The sequence below is a fragment of the Molossus molossus genome, unplaced genomic scaffold (genome assembly GCF_014108415.1).
Source record: "Molossus molossus isolate mMolMol1 unplaced genomic scaffold, mMolMol1.p scaffold_m16_p_19, whole genome shotgun sequence".
Classification (NCBI taxonomy): domain Eukaryota; kingdom Metazoa; phylum Chordata; class Mammalia; order Chiroptera; family Molossidae; genus Molossus; species Molossus molossus.
In genome coordinates this window covers 48292235-48313762 of record NW_023425354.1, presented here as the reverse complement: position 1 = coordinate 48313762, position 21528 = coordinate 48292235, and the positions used below count along the sequence as shown (strand labels likewise).

Here is a 21528-nt window from a genome sequence, read left to right as displayed (position 1 = left end):
CATCGATGTGAAAGGGACACATCGAGTGGCTGCCACCCGCACGACCAACCAGGGCTGGGGACAAACTGCAACCGAGGTACATGCCCTTAGCGGGAACCGAACCCGGGTCTCTCTGTACCGCAGGCCGACGCTCTAACCGCTGAGCCAAACCGGCCAGGGCAAGATTCTTTTCTATACAGTTGTTCACAGCCATGGTAGACAGGCATTTTTTTTTAACTTTTTATGTTTCTTAAAATTAATTAATTAATTAATTTTTGTTACAGATGGTTCTCCTTTTCCCCCCATTGATACCCTCCTCCCTATCCCCCCACCCCAGCATAGTTGTCTATGTCCATTGGTTACATATACATGCATATAAGTTCTGTGGTCTAACTCTTCCCTCTCCCCACCCTCCTCTTCTGAGGTTTGCCAGTCTCTACCCCACATTCATGTCTCTGGGTCCATTCTATTTATCGGTTTGTTTTGTTCATTATACGCCACAAATAAGTGAGATCATGTGATATTTGTCTTTCTCTGATTGGCTTATTTTGCTTAGCATAATACTCTCCAGGTCCCTCCATGTCGTCTCAAATGATAAGAGATCTTTATTTTACAGCTGCATAGTATTCCATTGTGTATATGTACTAGAGCTTTTTTCCTTCAGTCACAGGTTCCCCTGAATCCAGGCACCCCCACCTCCCAGCTCCTGCCTATAAAATTTCCTCTTCTTTTAGGCTCCCCCTGCTCTTCCCCTTAGCCCTGCCTTGTGCCCTCCATTTTCCACTTCTACAGGGCCTTGGTAGTCAGGGCACCCCTGTACCTGCTCAGGCATCGTGATGCGCTCTCCATTGATGAGGGTCAACACTTTGTTATCATCCATGACAGAGTTCATGCTCTCAATCCACAGTGTGTCCACAGGGCCATCAAAAAGGATCCACTTCTCGTCTGGTTTCTCATCTAGGCAGAAGTTGAATAATAAAAACTGGAGCTTTCTCACCTAAGGCCCTCCACACTCACCTCCTCAGAGATGGAGGCCGATGCTTCCTGCACCTCAGCATTCTCCAGGCATTTTTCTTCCAAATTGAGCTTTCTATCCCGATAATGCCCCCCCACCCCCACCACATAGGAGATTTGGGCATCTGCTCTTCCCACCCTGTGATCCTTTGTGTACCTGCACATGCCATCCGCATGACACTGGATAGGATGCCATCTGTCCATTCATTAGTGTTAAGGTCATATTCCCCATACAGCTCCCCTAGGGACAATGCCTTAGGGTTCAAAGGGAACTCCTAAAAATGACACAGGAAGAGGTTTTGAGCAGCTGGCAGACACACATCCTAAGATCTCCCTGTATGTCCAGGGATTTGTATTTGCCCCTTCTCTCTCTCATCTGTCCCAGGCCTCCTTGGACCCAAGCACTGCCTCCTGCCCTGCTCTGCCCTCCCTGATACCTCTGTATACTAGCCCCCAGCCTCCACCATCTTCCTGCTACTCAAGTCTCTGCCAGTGACTCCACAGTCCCAACCCTTACTCTAATAATGTTGAAGTTGGGGTCTCCAGCGCGGCACAGGGAGGACAAGGAGGACTGAAGAATTCGCCACGAGGCAGTCTTGCCGCTGCCAGTACAGCCCACGATCATGGTGGAGTGGCGTGAGTTCTTGGTTTCATACAACTGGATGACCTTGGTGAGGGTGAACGGTATGACCTGCAGGCCCATATCTCGAATCTCACGTTCAATAGTCTCCCTCAGCTGAGAGAAGGTAAAACAGAGGAAGTAGAAGAAAAAGGAAGACTGCAAAGGACTTTCCAATCTCCCCAATACCTTCGAGAATAATGTTCAAACTGTTAAAAATGGCACCAGAACCCTTTGCCCTCTGGCAGTCGTTCATTCCCTGGGAAGCTGACCAATTGCAGAGTTAAGGGACTGGGCTCTGGAGTCAGTCAGCCTGGGTCCCCAGCTTTCAGCTACGTAAACGTGAGTAAGTCACTTCTCTGGGTCTCTGTTTCCTCATCTGTTAAATAGGAATAATGGTGATACTTTTCTTGTAAGGTTGTTGTATTAGATAAAATAGTCAACATAAAACACCATGTCTGATATGCGCTGTACACATTTGTTAAAATTATTTTTTCTTTGTTGATTTTAGAGAGGGGGAGAGAGATAGAAACATCAATGAGAGAGAACATTGATTGGCTGCCTCCTGCATGCTCCACACTGTGGAATTTGGCCCACAGCCTGGGCATGTGCCCTGACCAGGAATCAAACCGGTGACGTTGGTGCATGAGTCGATGCTCAACCACTGAGCCACACTGGCCGGGCATACACATTTTTTCTAATATTATTCAATAAATATTTATTAAGTCTCTATAGTATGTGCCAAGCAGTATGTTGGGTGCTGAGAACAAAGTAGAGTTCATCCTACTGCAGAGCCAGACACTAAACAAATTATCACTTAGGTTAAAAATGCTTATAGCCCTGGCCCGTGTGGCCCATGCAATGAAAGGGTGCCCATTCAATTCCTGGTCATGGCACATGCCTGGGCTGTGAGCTCAATCCCCAGTAGGGGGTGTGCAGGAGGCAGCTGATCGATGTTTGTTCTCACATCAACGTTTCTCTCTCTCCCTCTCCGTTCCTCTCTCTTTGAACAGCAATATAAAATTTTAAATATAAAAAAATTTTTTAAATGTTTATATGGCTATATGGATCAGTCCCAGAATAATGTGATACTTTTTTTTTTTTTTTTTTTTTTTGGAAAATGGTTTCTTTATTAATACTTGGTCTTTCAATTCATGACCATGCAATAATTTTCCATTTATTTTTTCATTTATCTAAGTCTTTTTTAATTTCTTTCAATAATATTTTGTAGTTTTTTTTTTTGTTTTTTTTTTTAATTTTATTTATTTATTTATTTTTTTGTTACAGATATTTTACCTTTTTACCCCATTGGCACCCCCCACCCCACCCCCCCTCCACCCTGTCCCCGGCTTAGTTGTCCATGTCCATTGGTCATGCATACATGCATATAAGTTCTGTGGTTTATCTCTTCCCACCCCCCCCACCCCCCATCCCCTCTTCTGAGGGATGTCAGTCTGTGCCCTACTTCCATGTGTCTGGGTCTACTGTATTCCTCAGACTGTTATGTTCATTATATTCCGTATATAAGTGAGATCATGTGGTATTTGTCTTTATCTGCTTGGCTTCTTTCACTTAGGATAATACTTTCCAGGTCCCTCCATGTCGTCTCAAAGGATAAGAGATCTTTCTTTCTTACCGCTGCATAGTATTCCATTGTGTATATGTACCACAGCTTTTTGATCCATTCGTCTACTGGTGGACACTTGGGCTGTTTCCAGATCTTAGCTATTGTAAATAGTGCTGCTATGAACATGGGGGTACATATATTCTTCCTGATTGGTGTTTCAGGCTTCTTAGGGTATATTCCTAGCAGTGGGATCACTGGGTCAAATGGAAGTTCAATTTTTAATTTTTTGAGGTAGCACCATATTGTTTTCCACAGGGGCTGCACCAGTCTGCATTCCCACCAGCAGTGTATTAGAGTCCCCTTTTCTCCACACCCTCGCCAACACTTGTTGTTTGATGATTTGTTGATGGCGGCCATTCTGACAGGTGTGAGGTGATACCTCATAGTTGTTTTAATTTGCATCTCTCTGATGATTAGTGATGTTGAGCATTTCTTCATATGTCTCTTGGCCATTTGTATGTCCTGTTTGGAGAGGTGTCTATTCAGCTCCTCTGCCCATTTTTTAATTGGGTTCTTTGTCTTCCTTTTGTGGAGTTGTATGAGCACTCTGTATATACTGGAAATTAACCCCTTATCTGATACATCATTGGCAATGATGTTCTCCCATACAGTGGGTTGCCTTTCCATTTTGATGATTGTTTCTTTTGCTGTGCAGAAGCTTTTTAGTTTGATGTAGTCCCATGTGTTCATTTTCTCCTTTATTTCTGTTGCCTTAGGTGATGTATCAGTGAAAATTCTGCTCCGTATGATGTCCGAAATTTTGTTGCCTACATTTTCTTCTAGAATTTTTATGGATTCACGGGTCACATTTAAGTCTTTTATCCATTTCGAGTTTATTTTTGTGTATGGTGTAAGTTGATGGTCTAGTTTCATTTTTTTGCATGTAGCTGTCCAATTTTCCCAACACCATTTATTAAAGAGGCTGTCTTTACTCCAGTGTATGCTCTTGCCACCTTTGTCAAATATTAATTGAGCGTATTGCCTTGGGTCCATTTCTGGGTTTTCAGTTCTGTTCCACTGGTCTATATGCCTGTTCTTATGCCAGTACCAGGCTGTTTTGGTTACAGTCGCTTTGTAGTATAACCTGATATCTGGTATTGTGATCCCTCCAACTTTGTTCTTCTTTTTCAAGATTGCTGTGGCTATTCGGGGTTTTTTTTGGTTCCATATGAACTTTTGAAGTATTTGTTCTAGTTCTATGAAATATGTCGTTGGTATTTTGATGGGGATTGCATTGAATCTATAGATTGCTTTGGGTAGTATGGACATTTTAATTATGTTAATTCTTCCAATCCATGAACAGGGTATGTGCTTCCACTTTTTTATATCTTCCTCTATTTCTTTTTTCAATGACCTGTAGTTTTCTGCAAATAGGTCTTTTACTTCTTTGGTTAAGTTTATTCCTAGATATCGTAGTTTTTTTGGAGCGATGGTAAATGGGATTGTTTTTTCAGTTTCTCTTTCTGTGAGTTCATCATTAATGTACAAGAATGCCGTCGATTTCTTGACGTTAATTTTGTATCCTGCTACTTTGCCAAATTCATTTATTAAGTCTAATAGATTTTTGATGGAGTCTTTAGGGTTTTCTATGTACAATATCATGTCATCTGCAAATAATGACAGTTTCACTTCCTCCTTTCCAATTTGGATCCCTTTTATTTTTTCTTCATGTCTGATTGCTGTGGCTAAGACTTCCAGTACAATGTTAAATAAGAGTGGTGAAAGTGGACATCCCTGTCTTGTTCCTGTTCTTAATGGAAATGTTTTTAGTTTCTGTCCATTGAGTATGATGTTGGCTGTAGGTCTTTCATATATGGCCTTTATTATGTTGAGATATGATCCCTCTATTCCTACATTGCTGAGCGTTTTTATCAGAAATGGATGCTGGATTTTGTCGAATGCTTTTTCAGCATCTATTGATATGATCATGTGGTTTTTATTCTTCATTTTGTTTATGTGGTGTATCACGTTTATTGATTTGCGAATATTGTACCAGCCTTGCATCCCTGGAATAAATCCCACTTGGTCATGGTGAATAATTTTTTTGATGTATTTCTGGATCCGATTTGCTAGTATTTTGTTCAGGATTTTGGCGTCTATGTTCATCAGGGATATTGGCCTGTAGTTTTCTTTCTTCGTAGTGTCTTTTTCTGGTTTTGGAATTAGAATTATGCTGGCCTCATAGAACGTGTTTGGAAGTCTTCCTTCTTCTTGAATTTTTTGAAATAGTTTGAGGAGAATGGGTGTTAGTTCTTTTTTGAATGTTCGGTAAAACTCCCCCGTGAAACCATCTGGGCCTGGGCTTTTGTTTGCTGGGAGAGTCTTGATTACCTCTTCAATTTCCTTAGTTGTTATTGGTCTGTTCAAGTTTTCTATCTCTTCCGGGAAGAGTTTTGGGAGACTGTGTGTTTCTAGAAATTTGTCCATTTCGCTGAGATTGTCGAATTTGTTGCCATATAGTTGTTCATAGTAGTTGTTAACGATCTTTTGTATTTCCGTGGTGTTGGTTGTTACTTCTCCTCTTTCATTTCTGATTTTGTGTATTTGGGTTCTCTCTCTTTGTTTCTTGGTGAGTCTAGCTAAGGGTCCATCTATCTTGTTTATCTTTTCGAAAAACCAGCTCTTTGTTTCATTGATCCTTTGAATTGTTTTTTTGGTCTCTATGTCATTTATTTCTGCTCTGATCTTTACTATTTCCTTCCTTGTACTTGCTCTGGGGTTTTCTTTTTGTTTGCTTTCTAATTCTTTAAGTTGTGAGGTTAGACAATCAATTAGAAATTTTTCTTGTTTTTTGAGGTAGGCCTGTAGTGCTATGAACTTCCCTCTCAGAACTGCTTTCGCTGCATCCCATAGATTTTGTGTTGTTGTGTGTTCATTTTCATTGGTTTCCAGGAAGTTTTTAATTTCTTCCTTGATCTCCTCGGTGACCCATTCATTGTTTAATAACATGCTATTTAGCCTCCATGTGTTGAAATGTCTTTGCATGTTCTTTGTGCAATTGATTTCTAGTTTCATGCCATTGTGATCTGAGAAGATGCTTGATATGATTTCAATCTTCTTGAACTTGTAGAGATTTAGTTTGTGTCCTAGCATGTGGTCTATCTTTGAGAATGTCCCATGTGCACTTGAGAAGAATGTGTATTCTGTAGTTTTGGGGTGTAATTCTCTGTAGATATCTATTAAATCCATTTGGTCTAGTGCTTCATTTAGAGTCTCTGTTTCCTTGCTAATTTTTTGCCTAGAGGATCTATCCAGTGCTGTCAACGGGGTGTTGAAGTCCCCTGCTATGATTGTATTGTTGTCAATTTCTCCTTGGAAGTCCTCCAGAAGATTTTTAATATATTTTGGTGCTCCTATATTGGGTGCATATATGTTTATCAAGGTTATATCTTCCTGTTGGATAGATCCTTTCAATATTATGAAGTGGCCGTCTTTGTCTCTAGTTATGGTCTTCATTTTGAAATCTATTTTATCAGATATGAGAATTGCAACCCCAGCTTTTTTTTGCTTTCCATTTGCTTGGAAAATTTTTTTCCATCCCTTCACTTTCAACCTATGTGAGTCTTTTGTTGAGAGGTGGGTCTCTTGTAAACAACATATGGATGAGTCATGCTTTCTTATCCAATCAGCTACTCTGTGTCTCTTTATGGGAGCATTCAATCCATTTACATTTAAGGTGATTATTGATATGTACTTATTTATTGCCATTTTTGTTTAGTGTGGTTCTATTTTTCTTCCCATTTCTACTGCTAATTACAGCAGTCCTTTTAACATTTCTTGCAGTGCTGGTTTGGTGCTAATGTATTCCCTTAGCTTTTTTTTGTCTGGGAAGCTCTTTATTTGATCTTCTATTTTGAACGATAGCCTTGCTGGGTAGAGTAGTCTTGGATTCAGATTCTTGTTTTTCATGACTTTGATTACTTCATGCCATTCTCTTCTGGCCTGTAGGGTTTCTTGTGAGAAGTCAGCTGAGAGCCTTATGGGGTTCCCTTTGTAGGTGACCTGTTGCTTATCTCTTGCTGCTTTTAGGATTCTCTCTTTGTCTTTAATTTGTGGCATTTTAATTACTATGTGTCTTGGTGTGGGCCTGTTTGGGTTCTTCTTACTTGGGACTCTCTGTGCTTCTTGAACTTGAATGCCTTCCTCCTTCACCAAATTAGGGAAGTTTTCTCTCACTATTTTTTTGAATATATTCTCTATCCCTTGCTCCTTTTCTTCTTCTTCGGGGACTCCTATGATGCGAATATTATTACGTTTCCAGTTGTCCCATAGTTCTCTTAAGCTGTCTTCCTGTTTTTTAATAGTTTTTTCCTTTTGTTTTTCTGATTGGTTGATTTTTTCTACCCTGTCTTCTAATTCACTGATCCGGTCCTCAGCTTCCCCTACTCTGCTTTTTAAACCTTCCAATGTGTTTTTCATTTCGGATATGTCATTTTTTATCTCTTCTTGTTGGTTTTTAATTTCCATTTGGCTTATTTTCAGTGTCTCTATGTCCTTACTCATGCTGTTCAGCTTCCTCAAGATCATGGCTCTGAATTCTAGCTCTGTTAACATGCCTAATTGCTCCACATTGATCTCATCTTCGGTGGAGGTGTCTTGCTCTTTCATTTGGCTTCTGTTTCTGTGTTTCACCATTTTGGCTATCACTGTGGGCTTTGGAGCCTGTCAAGTTCTCCCTGTGGGTGTTGGTGTTCTGCTGTTTGTGGGTCCCTCTCCTGTGTTTAGATGAGCGAGGGAGGACCCACGTTGAACACCACTGTCAAGTCTTACTTTCCTGGTTAAAGTTGCCAGCCCAGGAAAGGTACTGTTATCCTCTAGCTTTTTGCCTGGAGGCTAGCAGTCTAGGTTACTTGATGAGTTTTGGATTGTCAGTTGATTGAAAAACTCCCTCTGGTGCTCAGCCAAGGGGCTTTCACGAGGGTGGGGCAGATGCTGGTCGTTAGTGAGCCTCAATTAGCACTTCAATGGCCCACAGGGTGGGGTTGGATCTCCGAGGGAGGGGCTGCTGCCTCTCCCCAGAGCCCTGGGAAGAAGCAATGTGGCCACCGTCCTGAGTGGCTGCACTCAGCAAAAGCTCTGAGCGCCCTCCAAACCCCGAGTGTCCCGACACAGTTCCAGTCCAGTCTGCCCTCCCTCCGCCGGAGCCCAAGGTGAGTGGCTGTGGCTGTTTCAGCCTCTGTCCCGGCTCTGCGCTGTGGGGCCGCCTGGGAGTGTAACCCGCGGGCGCCGCTTACAGCTAAGGCCGCTGCCGAGCTGCCGACCGTGGGCCCCCAGCCCCGTCTCGTGCCTTCGCAATCCTACCGGGATGGAGTCAGTGTCCCGCGTTGTATGGTCCTCGCAAGCTGCTTTTCTGTTGGTTTTTCCCGTCGATTTGTCTGTGTTATAGTTGTAATTCCAGTTTGGTTCTGGGAGACGGTCTGTGTAGCTCCGTTCACTCCGCCGCCATTTTTCGACCTTCTTTTTTTTTTTTTTGATATGTGCCCTTAGTGGGAACCGAACCTGGGACTCTCTGGTCTGTAAGGCTGACACTCCAACTGCTGAGCCAAATTGACCAAGGCTGTGATACTTTTAAATATGCAGCCAATGCAACCAAATAATTTCAAGAACTTTACTTGAATCTCTCGAATACCACTAAGAGGCCTCACTACTACTTCCTTCCACTTTCTGATAATTAGTTTTATTAGTGTTTGCGTGTTGTATAAATATAGATATAAACAAAACCAACTCCATTTTTGTACCCCTGAGTTTTCATGTATAATCTTTCATAAACCTTAATGTCCTTAGCAAAGCTTTGGTAAAAGCCCCTAGTTGGTGTTATCTGTGTTCCTTAAAATGTAGCCGTAAATATTTTTATTAGTAATGGCTGGAGTGGCATGATAATTAAGATAAATAGCAAACTGGTGATAGTATTGATTATAAACAATCATCTATCACAACACTACCAGGAGGTATGGCCCCTGGCACATATTGCATTTTTTTGTCTTATCATTAGTACCAGAGTTAGGCTTTTTTTTTTTGGGTACGTGCCCCTAGCAGGAACCGAACCCTGGACTCTCTGGTCCGCAGGCTGATGCTCCAACCGCTGAGCCAAACCAGCCAGGGCGAGTTAGACTATTTTTAAGAACAACTATAACAGGAGTCCGTTAGCAGAGAATATTTGAAGTAGAACTGCTGAGTCAGCTATCCGCTCTGACCCTACATTCCTATAAGTAAATTACCCTATCATAAATTCTGTTATAGTCTATGGAGTTGCCCGCTTTGTTTATCGATCTTAAGATACCTTCTCCTGTGGTGGCCATTACACCTTTGCTCTACCATCGGATAACGTGTACATGCTTATCATGCTACAAGTTTAAGATGTCACACTTTCTTTTTATTCAGTTTAAAATGTTTTTGCCCTGGCCAGGTGGCTCAGGTGGTTGGAGTATTGTCCCATATACCACAAGATTGTGGGTTCGATCCCTGATTGGGGTTCATACGGGAGGCAACCGACCGATGTTTTTCTCTCTTTCTCTTTCTAAAATCAATAATACAGCCCTGGCCAGTTTGGCTCAGTGGTTGGAGCGTTGGTCCGTGGACCAGAGAGGCCCGGGTTCGGTTCCCGCTAAGGGCACGTACCTTGGTTGCAGTTTGTCCTCAGCCCTGATTGGGGTTGTGTGGGTGGCAGCCACTCGATGTGTCTCTCACGTCAATGTTTCTCTTTCTCTCTCTCTCTCCCTCCCTCCTCTCTCTCTCAAGATAAATACAAAAAAAAAAAAAATGTCCTCAGGCAAGGATTAAAAAAATAAAATCAATAATACAATTTTTTTCTAATTTCTTCTTTGACCCATAAGTTATTTAGAATTGTGTGGCCTAATTTCCAAACATTTGGGCTTTTAAAATTATATTTTGTTATTGATCCCTAGTTTAATTCTATTTTGGCCAGAGATCATGCTCTGTATAATTTTTAATCATTTGAAATTTATGAGACCTATACTTAATAAACCAGTATATTTCAGTAAATATTCCAAGCACACTTGAGAAGAATATATAACTGAAATCATTGCATATAACGTTCTATACGTGTCAAATCAAATTTGTTAAAAAGCACTCTAATCTGTATCTTTATGGATTTTTTTTATCTGCTTGCTTTATCAATTTCTGAGAAAAGTATATCAAGATTTCTCACGAGGATTGTGGTTTTATATATTTCTCCTTTTAGTTGTCAATTTTGTTTTATCTATTTTGTAGCTATATTATTAAGTGCATACAAATTTAGAATTGTTATATTTTTGGGGACATGGATCCTTTTATCATTATGAAATGTCCCCCTTTGCCTTTAATATTCTTATTGCCAGAAAGTCAGCTTCGCCTGATATCAGTCCAGTTAAGATTGTGATCAGAAAGTGTTTTGAATAAATTCTTTTGAAAAATTTGAGGCAGATTTATGGCTTTTACATGGCCAATGTTCCTAAATATTTTATGTGTGCTTGAGAAAAATTCTTATTCTTCAATTACTGAATGCAACTGCTATAGATGTTTACTAAATCAAGATTCTGTTGTTCAAAGTTTTTATATCCTGACTTTTAGTCTGCTTGATCTGTTAGTTACTGAAAGATGTTAAGATCTCCACGACAATGCTAAATTTGTCTATTTCTCCTTGTAATTTTGCAAAATTTTGCTCTATTTATTTATTTATTTATTTTTTCCTCACCCGAGGATATTTTCCATTTTTTGTAAAGATAGAGTGGGAGCGAGAGAGAGGAAGGAGAGAGAGAGAGAAACATCGACGTGAAGGGACACATCGAGTGGCTGCCACCCGCACGACCAACCAGGGCCAGGGACAAACTGCAACCGAAGTACGTGCCCTTAGCGGGAACCGAACCCGGGTCTCTCCGGACCGCAGGTCCACGCTCTAACCGCTGAGCCAAACTGGCCAGGGCTGCTCTATTTATTTTGAGGCTACATTATTAAGTGCCTCTAAATTTAGAATTGTTTTATCTTCCTGGTAAATTGAACCTTTATTATTAAGTGACCTTTATTTTTAGTAATGCTTTTTGCCTTAAAATCTATGTTGTCTGATATTGCAACCTCAGCTTTGTCTGGTTGTCTGGTGTTTGCCTGATACATCTTTTTCTAGTCTTTGACTCTCAATCCTTTGTCTTCATGTTTTAAATATGTCTCCTCTAAACAGTAATAAAGATTAGTATAATATTGTATATTATTCAATGTATAATTATTTTCCCTTTCCTGAACAACTTTTTTGTTTTCCCTGGAGGCTAATAGTTGCTGTTTTTTGTTTGCTTAGCTTTTAATATATTGAACTCTAATTCGACTTCAAACTGTCAGTTAACTAAATCTCTCAAAACATATATTCAGCCCTGGCTGGTTTGGCTCAGCGGTTAGAGCGTCGGCCTGCGGTCCGGAGAGACCCGGGTTCGGTTCCCGCTAAGGGCACGTACTTCGGTTGCAGTTTGTCCCCGGCCCTGGTTGGTCGTGCGGGTGGCAGCCACTCGATGTGTCCCTTCACGTCGATGTCTCTCTCTCTCTCTCCCTCTCTCTCCCTCCCACTCTGCCTGTACAAAAAATGGAAAAATATCCTCGGGTGAGGATTAAAAAAAAACACAAAAAAAACATATATTCACATTAGGAATGAATTTCTTCTTTCAGAAGTCCTCCTGTAGCCTTCAGATTTACTCCAATCTAGTCTGGCTTCTCTCTTTGTCAGATGCACAACCGTCATCCTGTGTCCTCTATTTTCCCTTCTTGATATGCTCCTGCATTTTAGAGGTAATTTTTTTGAGAGTCTGTATGTCTGAAACATCTCTTATCTAGACTCCTATGTGACAGGTTGGCTAGGAATAGAATTTGAGGTTGAAAATAATTTCCTTCAGAATGGAGTTAAAGGCTGCTCCATTGTTTATAGATTAAATATTGTTATTGAGAAGTTCAACATTTAAATTCTGGATCTTTTGCATGTCACCTCTATTTGTTTTTCATCTCTCTCTGGAGAAGCTTGTTCAATCTTCTGTCCTGCTGTTTTAAAATTTCACAGTGATAGGCCTTGGTAAGGATTTATTTTATCCATTGTGTCATGTGTTTGTGGCTCCCTTCACTTTGGAAATTTAGATCCTTCAGTTCTGGGGGTTCTTCTTGAATCGTTTCACTATCGATCCTGCCCCCCCTCCTCCATTTTCTCTAGTTTTTGGAACTCCTATTATTTAGCTGTTGTCCTTCCTGACTGGCTTTTGAATCTTATCTCTCTTCCCTTTTATCTGCTCTGTTTTCTGGAATATTTCTTTTTTAATAGTATTTCATGGTGACAATATCTTAATCTTATCTCTGAGACTACAATGATTTTTTTATTGTTGTTGTTCAGGTAGAGTGGGAGGGAGAGAGAGGAACAGAGAGAGAGAGAAACATCGACGTGAAAGGAACACATCAAGTGGCTGCCACCCGCACGACCGACCAGGGCCGGGGACAAACTGCAACCGAGGCACGCGCCCTTAGCGGGAGCCGAACCCGGGTCTCTCAGGACCGCAGGCCGACGCTCTAACCGCTGAGCCAAACCGGCCAGGGCTACAATGATTTTTTTAACTTTTCTCTGCAATATCTATTTTCTCCTATTTGCTTTTTCCTGTTTATTTTGGCTGCTTTCATATTAGAGGCTTTTCTCAGATGTGTTTCTGCTCATATGTAAGGGTGGAGAACTAAAAACTGAATGGAAGCCCTGAGGGCGAGTGGGGTTTATTGACTGTGAGTATCCCTGCAGATGATTTATCTAGGACTTTCATTGAGAAATTACTATTCTCGATGTTTTGGTCATTCCTCTTAGGCTAGACAGATTCCCCAGAGAAAACTCTTCTAACTTCTTGTCTGGCTATCAGTACTCTAGGAGCTGAGAGATGAAAGAAGACAGTCTCAGCAATTAATGTGTAAACATTCACTTAATACTCTTTTTTTTTAAATCCTCACCCAAGGATATGTGTTTATTGATTTTTAGAGAGAGAAACATCGATTGGTTGCCTCCCGTACATGCCCCAACCAGGGATCGAACCTGCAACCTAGGTATATGTCCTGACTGGAACTCAAACCTGCAATCTTTTGGTGTATGGAACAACGCTCCAACCAACTGAGCCACCCAGCGAGAGAAATCCACATTTTTAATAGAGTTTACTCATGCTCTGAACTATACCTGCTGTCCCCCAGTCAAGAGACCTACTATTTTACCTTCTAGTCTTCTGCCAAAGTGGGAAAGACTTAGTCATCTGGGGTCACAGAGAACGGAAGCAGTTTGCCTTCAATCCTTCTTATTTTAGCTATCCCTCCTTTATTCTCTACTTACAGAGGTATCTAATTCCACTGATGTGTAGCCTTTTGAGAATTGCCTCTCAATTTCTCCCACTTCCAGCCCTCTCAAGTTTGCTAAGTCACAACTTATTCATTTGTTTCTTATGTCTAAAATTGTTGTTCCATTTCTTCCATCCTCTCCATCTTTTGGGATATAGATGTCTTATTTCAAAAATCTCTTTAGAGTATTGTAGTGGATTTTCAAAGGGTAACAACATTGTTTTTAATCCACCTTCTTTACCTGAAAGTAGTTTATATATTGAGTTGTTCTTTTAACCTTTAATTATAATATTTTTTCACTTATAGAAATTCTGTTGGTTCTTTCTCAAATCTACTTAGTTTAGAAGTTTTTTGTTCCTGGTTCAGTTTCAAACTTTTCTTTTATTTCTTTAAACATATTAAATTTAGTTATTTTTAAATTCTGTGCTGATTATTTTCAATATCTGAAGACTTTGGGGATTTGATCCTGCTGTTTTGTTATTCTTCTGTTTTCCATTCTTGGTGTCTTATTCCCTTGTGTGTTTTGTGACTTTTGACCAGAAGCTGTTCATTTTCTTGGACTTCTATCTTGAATTTTTATGATAATTCTTTGAGGCTTAAGTTGAAATTTCCTCTTCCAGAAATCATTTGCATTTGCTTCTGCCAGTCACCTGGGGGAAGCTAACAATCTGGAACTACTTAATATTGAGTTTTAAGTTTGAGATTACACCGTAGAATAAATTATGACCATAGACCATGTAAGGAGCTGACTTGTGGTGAGGAAATCTCAAAAATTTTACCCCCTCCTCCTATCATTTGTAAAAACAAACGAGTTTCTTTACTGTGTGGACCCTTTTCTCAATTTTCCATTTACTAAGGGTGTTTTCCTTCACAGAGTAAAGTTTATGCAGAACTGGGTTTTTTTTTTTGTACCTCCAAAATTGGGCTATTTTATCTCCTCTCCCCAGTACCTTAAATTCACAAAAATTTTCATGGAGAAAGACAGCTTTTATACTCACTTATCTCCCTGCTTTTATTTCCTCTCCCCATCCCAGAATTCTTTCTTTCTTTCCAGCTTAGCAATGCATTTAAAAACATGTATTTTTGTATTTTTATCCAGGATTTTAGTAGTTTCAAGGGAGAGGATAATTCAGAGTATCTAAATCACCACTGCCAGAAAAGAAAACTCCTATACTTTCTAAAATCCTCCTCCTCCACCCCCTTCCATTCCACTGCTCTCAAATTATCAAACAGTTCCCAGCAGTCTCTTCTCAAAACTCCGTAAATGAAGAGAGAAGTAGAGCCAGGAGAGGACAGACAGGTATAGAGAAAGTAGAAAGGCCAGTGGATTCGAGATCTCAATGAAGTCAAAGAACCAATGAGCAGAAGTACCTGAGCCAGTGAGTTGGGGGTGGGGGGTGAGAGAGTAGAATGTTTGAATAAGTCTATATCCTTTTATAGATAAGGAAGCCCAAAGGGAAGCCAACTGTCTTGCTCAAAGTCACAGCTAGTGAATGGCAGAACAAGGCCTGGAAACCAAGTGTCATGTTTCCAGGTCTCTATTCACATATGAGGTCAGGAAGAGTATTAAGGAACAAATACCTTGCCGTAATCAATGACAGGCAGCTCAGTACTGGGGAAGAGATCTTGCACAATGGCATTGAATAGTGGCACATCAGCTAAGGTTAGCTTGGCAATGTTCATATCTCTCATTGAGAGCAGCAAAACCTAGGTGAGAAAAGACAAAGACTCAGGCTGGAGGAGCTAGGGCCTAGGTACTCAGTAGGCCCTTTTCTCTCCAAAGTGTGAGGGGGTAAGAGCCAAGGACAATGGATATACCTGAGCTAGTCTTTAAAAATATGGTAAGTAAAACTCAGGCAATACAGGGGACAGAAGAAAGGTGGAAATCCCAACCTGAGGAAAGAAAGGATCTGAAAAACTTTAGTGAAGGTGCATAGGACCAGTGACAACGGAGGTTAAAGTCAAGAGCTGTGTCCTAGCTCTACCTCTTCATCAGACAGCTCCTGCTGCAGGCGGCGCTTCTTGCCAGCATAGCGCAGAAGGGACGTGAGGGCGCGTAGGCCAAAGTCATAATGGTCCTGTCTGGAGAGCTGCTGCACAGCCAGGGAGTAAAGTGTGTACACCTTCTTGGCCAGAATCTGGGGAATGAAACGGAGGATGAAACAACCTATCTCTCCACAATCCCCTCTGCTTCATTCAGGGAAAGTAACAGATACAAGAAGCTAGGTCCCGGGATTTGAAGCAGCTGGGAGTTGCTCTATGAACAATCCTAATGAGAACCCTTGTCAATGGTGCCTTTATGGACTTGTGACATCATTATGGAGGGGAGACCTCTGAATACTTCTGCCTCCATCTCCTACTGACAGTACATTCTTTATGGGATAAACTGACTGTGGGGCCTTCATTGAGTTCCTCTGTCCAGGAAGAAAAATAAAATAATTGGAAAGAAGAGATTATCAGAATACCTTGCAGTTGCCAAAGCCCTCCCCAAAGAGAATGATCTCTGCAATAAGAGTTGAATCAGGCACCACCATGGCAATTGGACGGAACATGGATTTAAGATTCTCAGGAAGCTCTGTACGACCAGCATAGCCTGGAAAACAGAGACATTTGTTTAGAATCTCTACTGTTTCCCAAAGACCCACTTCCTGATTAACCCCATTTCCTCCTCCCCTAGCTCTATCCCTAACTTTCTCCCCAACTCCAACTCCAAGACCTCTTCCATTCTCACCTCAGCCCTGGCTCCTCCCATACCAATTTGCTCTTCTTTCCTATCTCTAGGCCTTTCCTTACTTTCTGTGTGGCCTTATTCCAAATTCAGAGCTGCCAAATTTCTCATCTCTCCAAGTTCCATGTATAATCTCAGTCCTAATAGAAATCACAGCTGCTTCTCTGGTTCTTTCAGTATCTAAACCCTTTTCTGTTTTCTCCTAAACCCTTCCGAGAGAGCTATTCCTAGGGAACAGTAATGAGAGACCCTACTGCCTGCACCTTGGGGAGATTCTCCCATTCTCAAAAGGATGGCAGATAGAACAGAACTCTGGGAGCTGGCCTAATGGAAGAAAGTAGTTAAGTACTTCCAAACCCTGGGGCTACATATCCAGTGTGGGGCAAAAGTAGGTTTACAGTTGGTCATATGGAAAATAATACAGTAATTAATAAATAACAATACAAGAATAAACTCTGTATTTTGTGCACTCACAACCTACTTTTGCTCCACCCTCCATAAACACAGTGGTTATTAACGCCTTTAGGGAGAGCAGTAAGATTGCTTCCCTTTCTCCTAGAAAGTCATGTTTATTCTTCTCTCATACTTTGCTGTTTTTAAGCCACATTTTACTTGGCTAAATACATCGGCCTGTCAGAGGGGAGGAAAGGACACAGTTGTTCACCCTGGGCAATTCTCCCCCTGCCCCCGGAGCCCTATCTACCCCTGGCCCTTACCAGGATTCATGGTGATGAAGATCCCACAGGACCACACCAGATTTATTTCAAAGCCCTCAAAATAGAAGCGGCTGAGGCTGGCAGCCAGGGCGGATAGGATGGACAGGATCTGCTGGGCCACCACCGACAGCACCTCAATGTTGATGCGGTTAAACTCATCAAAGCAGCCCCAGGCACCTGTCTGTAGGGTGGAAGGCAGATTCACTGGCAATAAGAGAAGTACCCCAGGTTGGGAGAAACTAGAAAGTGTGACTAACATAGCCCTGCCTGAAGCATTTTTATAGGTGAGGTGGCCTCTAAAATAGGGGTAGCGAATGGGCAGTGGGAGCATTGTAGTTTCTGGCCAGAGCTTTCCACCAGACAGGGCAATCTGGGGAATGCTAGTAAAGGTATGAGTTGGAAAGAGACCAGGGTAGAGCACTTGTGAGCACTGAGTGCCTATGCTAATCACCAGTTTACATGCGTTCACTTATTTATTCCTTACATAATCTTCTGATTTTACAAATAGCAAAGTGTGGTTCTGAGAGGTGCAGGAACTAACCAATCTCAAGAACTAACTGAGGAGATGCAGCATTGTAAGTTATAAAGCACTGAACCAGATTTGGGAGTCAGCTGATTTTCTGGAACAAAAGATATTTAAGGGGCCTCTGGGACAGGGTGGCAGGATGCTGACCTGGGCCAGGCCTGAGTACATTCGGCCCATGGACTTATAGTCCAGGCCCTCGGAACAGTTGACCACAATAACATATATGCCAAGAGCCTTGCCCAGGTCCTTGACGGTCTCCGTCTTTCCCGTGCCTGCTGGACCTTTGGGGGAGCCCCCTCGATGCAGGTGCAATGCTGTGGTCAGTGTTATGTAACACCTGAGAATTGAGGACAAGACTCAAGTCAGACTCCTGGAAGTCTTCACTCAGCATTCGCTACTCCACCCCAACTGTTACCTTGTTCATCCCACATAGCTGACCTGTCTGTGAGGGGGGTGATGACAAGCCGACCAGAGTTCCCCAAGTACTCATAACCATACTGGAATTGTGTGTTGGTTTGGCGGACCACACAGTCATCAAGATCCTGGAGAAACAGGACAGAGTAAGAGAGAGGTAGCCTTAGAGGAAGAGTTAGAACTGGGCAATGACAGAGTAGGGCTGGAGATGGCAGGGAGGTCACAGAAGATGAGGGGTTCCGATTAGAGTTAGAAGGAGAAAACAGTTTATGGCTAAGATGGAGAATGGGTTCATATTGGATGTCCACCCCAATCCATTGCAGCAGCTGCCTGAAGTCTTTCTGAGTTCTGGTCAAGTGACACCCAGAGAAAAAATGGGAAATGGTTTGCCATTCCTGATTTAAGAAAATTGCAATAGAGTTAAGAACTGGATTAGGGCACTGTGATAGGACTAAGGCTTGGATTAGGATATTATTGTACTTAGAGAATAGGAATTTAATTAATGCATTAGGATTGGGTTTAGGGTACAAGAGTGGGAAGCCGGCCCATGTGCACCTTCTCCCAGTAAAAGCGCAGTTGGCTGAGCCAGTCAAAAGAACTGACATCCATGAGGCCACTCTTATAAAGCCTCTCCAATACATCTCGGGCATGAACTTCTATGGTCACCAGAGCCACAATCTTAAGCCGTATGATCTTGGTCAAGTTCCCCCTGATAGCTTCTGAATACTTATTCAGTATCGACACCTGTAGAATGAGGTGGTAGGGAAGAGAGCGGACAGATCAAAGCAATCAAAGTCAATCCCACCTCCTCCCAGTGCAACACACCTTTCAACCCCACTGCTAATCCCAACCCCAATATAACTCCAGATCCCCATTATCAGCATAGGAAAACGTACTTGTATTCCACTCAAACTTTCCTTACTGGACTTCTCATAAAGCACCCTCACTCTGACCCTTTCCCACCAGCTCATCTCTAATTCTGACTCCAGTTTATCACTCGCCTCCCTCCAACTCTAAATCCAGACCTATCCTGTCCTTGTAGGGTTCTCCACCTGCTTCTTCTTCATGACTTTGAGGATTTTCTTGTCTCCCCGCTCCTTAGCTGTTAGCAGGCACTTGGTGACATCAGCTGTCCACTGGATCTGACTGGCAGTGATCACCATCTAGGCATGTGCAGAGGTTGTATTCCAAAGCCCTGTCCCTGGCCACCCACACAGCCAGCTCCCAAATCCCACCTTCTCCCAGGGCTAGATGCTACTTCTCTCTCAGTATGCTAATCTGCTCTGAAGGATAGGGCCGATAGGGCACATGCCTAAGAACAGGAGTAAAGGTCTGGCATGCAGGGTTCCAAGGCCACAGCCCAGAGCAGAGGGGCAAGAAACTAGCATTTTCACACTCAAGATTCTGTCTTTACCTTTGCTGCTCCTTTTTAACCCTATCTTTCTTTTTTTTTTTAATCCTCACCCAAGGATATTTTTCTATTTATGTTCAGATAGAGTGGGAGGGAGAGAAAGAGGAGAAAGGGAGAGAGAGAAAGAGAAACATCAATGTGGGAGACGCACAACAGCTGGCTGCCTCCCACACGTCCCTGACCAGAGCCAGGGACAAACCACAACTGAGGTACATGCCCTTGACCGGAATTGAACCCATGACTCATTGGACCGTGGGCCAACACTCTACTGCTGAGCCAAATGGGCCAGGGCTTAACCCTATCTTTCCTATTCCCTCATTTCTACTGATCCCAGCTCACCTGGCCAGCCCACTCCTTCACCCATTTGTCCCTCTTGTTAAGAAACTTCTTGAGGGCCAGGCGGCAGTTCCGGAGAAGGTCCCGTAGGGTTACCCTCATGGTCCGCTCCACATCGCCAAGCCAGGACTGAGAAGAAGTGAGAGAACAGGATGGCTTAGCCTCAGAGCCAGAGACAAGAGTCCCCAGGGGGAAGGTGAAAAGAACTGTAGGGCACGGACCCAATATAAAAGTAGGACCTGGGCAGTATCTGGCTCGGGCCCCTGGGGGATATGGAAGCCAGAGGGCAGATTGTCAGGTTCATGGTAGAGGTTACAGATTTCAGAAATGGCCAGTGGGAGGGCAAAAAGGAATTAATATCTCTTCACAGAGATGTTCTCTCCTCACAGAGCCAAATGTACTTCCTAATTGGAAGAAGAATCAGTTTGATTCTTAGATTCTTGCCACAACTCACCTCCACAGGCCCTTCTAAAAGTACTGAGTGGAGGAAATCAATATACTCGCCATCACATGAGAACATTCCCACAGCTTCCCATTTGCTGCTGGGTCCCCCAACCTGTAGAAACAAGAAGCTATTAATAACCTGGCCTGCTTACTCCTAGTATCTGTCTAGATGGTATTTGGGCCCTTTGAGAGTAATTTCTGCTCCTCTCCCTTTCCCTCAATATCACCAATTCTAATACGTTTTATCCCACACAATCCAGAATCATTAATATCTCCCTCCCATTGGGAGGGCATTGTGTCCTTCAAGTCACTGAATACCTTGACCTCAGCACCCTTCCCCTGCCCATTATCCCATCATGGCCAACTCTATTGACCTTCTGCATTCTCAACAATTTGATGTTGTCAAAGCATTTTTTGAGGTGTGGCTGCACAGCCTCTGGGTTTCGAGATTGGCCCAGAATCTCCAGGAGGTCATCGTTGGACAGGAAATAGAAGCGGGGGAAAATATGGCGCTTGGTCTCTAAGTACATATCCAGAGACTTCTGAATATCTTCCAGGATTGTGTTCATTTCTATCAATGTGTCCAGGAGGCCTGGGAATAAAAGCAATAGATGATATTTGATGGCCCTTTTACCACTTCTCTGAGTAGATCTGGAGTCTCCAATTATACCTACTTTGCCAGTTTTTGAATATTGGAGGACAGATGACCACAATTGTTTTAGGGAGCAGAAAAGTGTCTCCAATCAATCCATCATGCTTATCCCATTCTCTTCATTAATTCATTATTAAGTATTCATTATACACTATTGTACATGTTATATATATTACGCATTAGTATACACTATATATGATTCCATTAATATAACTACATCTCCCCTCAGTCTTTGGAACAGTTACATTCCACCAAAGAACTGGGGCTCTGCCAGTCATCCTAAGAGTCTGAAAATTAGAGACTGTTCAACATACACACAACCCAACAAGTTAAATCATTAGATTTGAATACATATTGCATACACACAATGTAAGAGGTCTGCAACCACTAGAGTCGCCAGTGTCCCTTGTGACATAGTGAAAAGAGCCTACACTACAATTGGCACAAAATATTCAAAGTGATGAAAAGCGAGGGCCTACAACTAAGATTACTCTACCCAGCAAGGCCATCATTTAAAAATCAAAGGAGAGCCCTGGCCGGTTTGGCTTAGCGGTTGGAACGTCGGCCTGTGGACCAGAGAGTCCCGGGTTCAGTTTCCGCTAGGAGCACATACCAAATAAATAAATAAATAAATAAATAAATAAATAAATAAATAAATAAATAAATAAATAAATAAAATAAAAGGAGAGATAGAGCTTCCCAGACAAGAAAAAGCTGAAGGAGCTTATTACCA

The 21528-nt window shown here is 42.2% G+C and overlaps 1 protein-coding gene across 1 annotated transcript in view; it reads right to left on the bottom strand.

The window, feature by feature from the left end:
- The window catches only part of DNAH2 (dynein axonemal heavy chain 2), a 120778-nt gene that overhangs the window by 41931 nt on the left and 57319 nt on the right, over nt 1-21528 (bottom strand). The window contains exons 31-44 of the mRNA XM_036269707.1: nt 20518-20735; nt 20154-20255; nt 19703-19828; nt 19005-19115; nt 18508-18696; nt 17977-18080; nt 17686-17875; nt 17013-17193; nt 16034-16161; nt 15554-15706; nt 15150-15275; nt 1511-1729; nt 1151-1268; nt 800-936 (exon numbers count right to left, since the gene is read on the bottom strand). Coding sequence (XP_036125600.1) covers nt 800-936; nt 1151-1268; nt 1511-1729; nt 15150-15275; nt 15554-15706; nt 16034-16161; nt 17013-17193; nt 17686-17875; nt 17977-18080; nt 18508-18696; nt 19005-19115; nt 19703-19828; nt 20154-20255; nt 20518-20735 — 2102 coding nt within the window. The remainder of the gene's footprint in view (nt 1-799; nt 937-1150; nt 1269-1510; nt 1730-15149; nt 15276-15553; nt 15707-16033; nt 16162-17012; nt 17194-17685; nt 17876-17976; nt 18081-18507; nt 18697-19004; nt 19116-19702; nt 19829-20153; nt 20256-20517; nt 20736-21528) is intronic.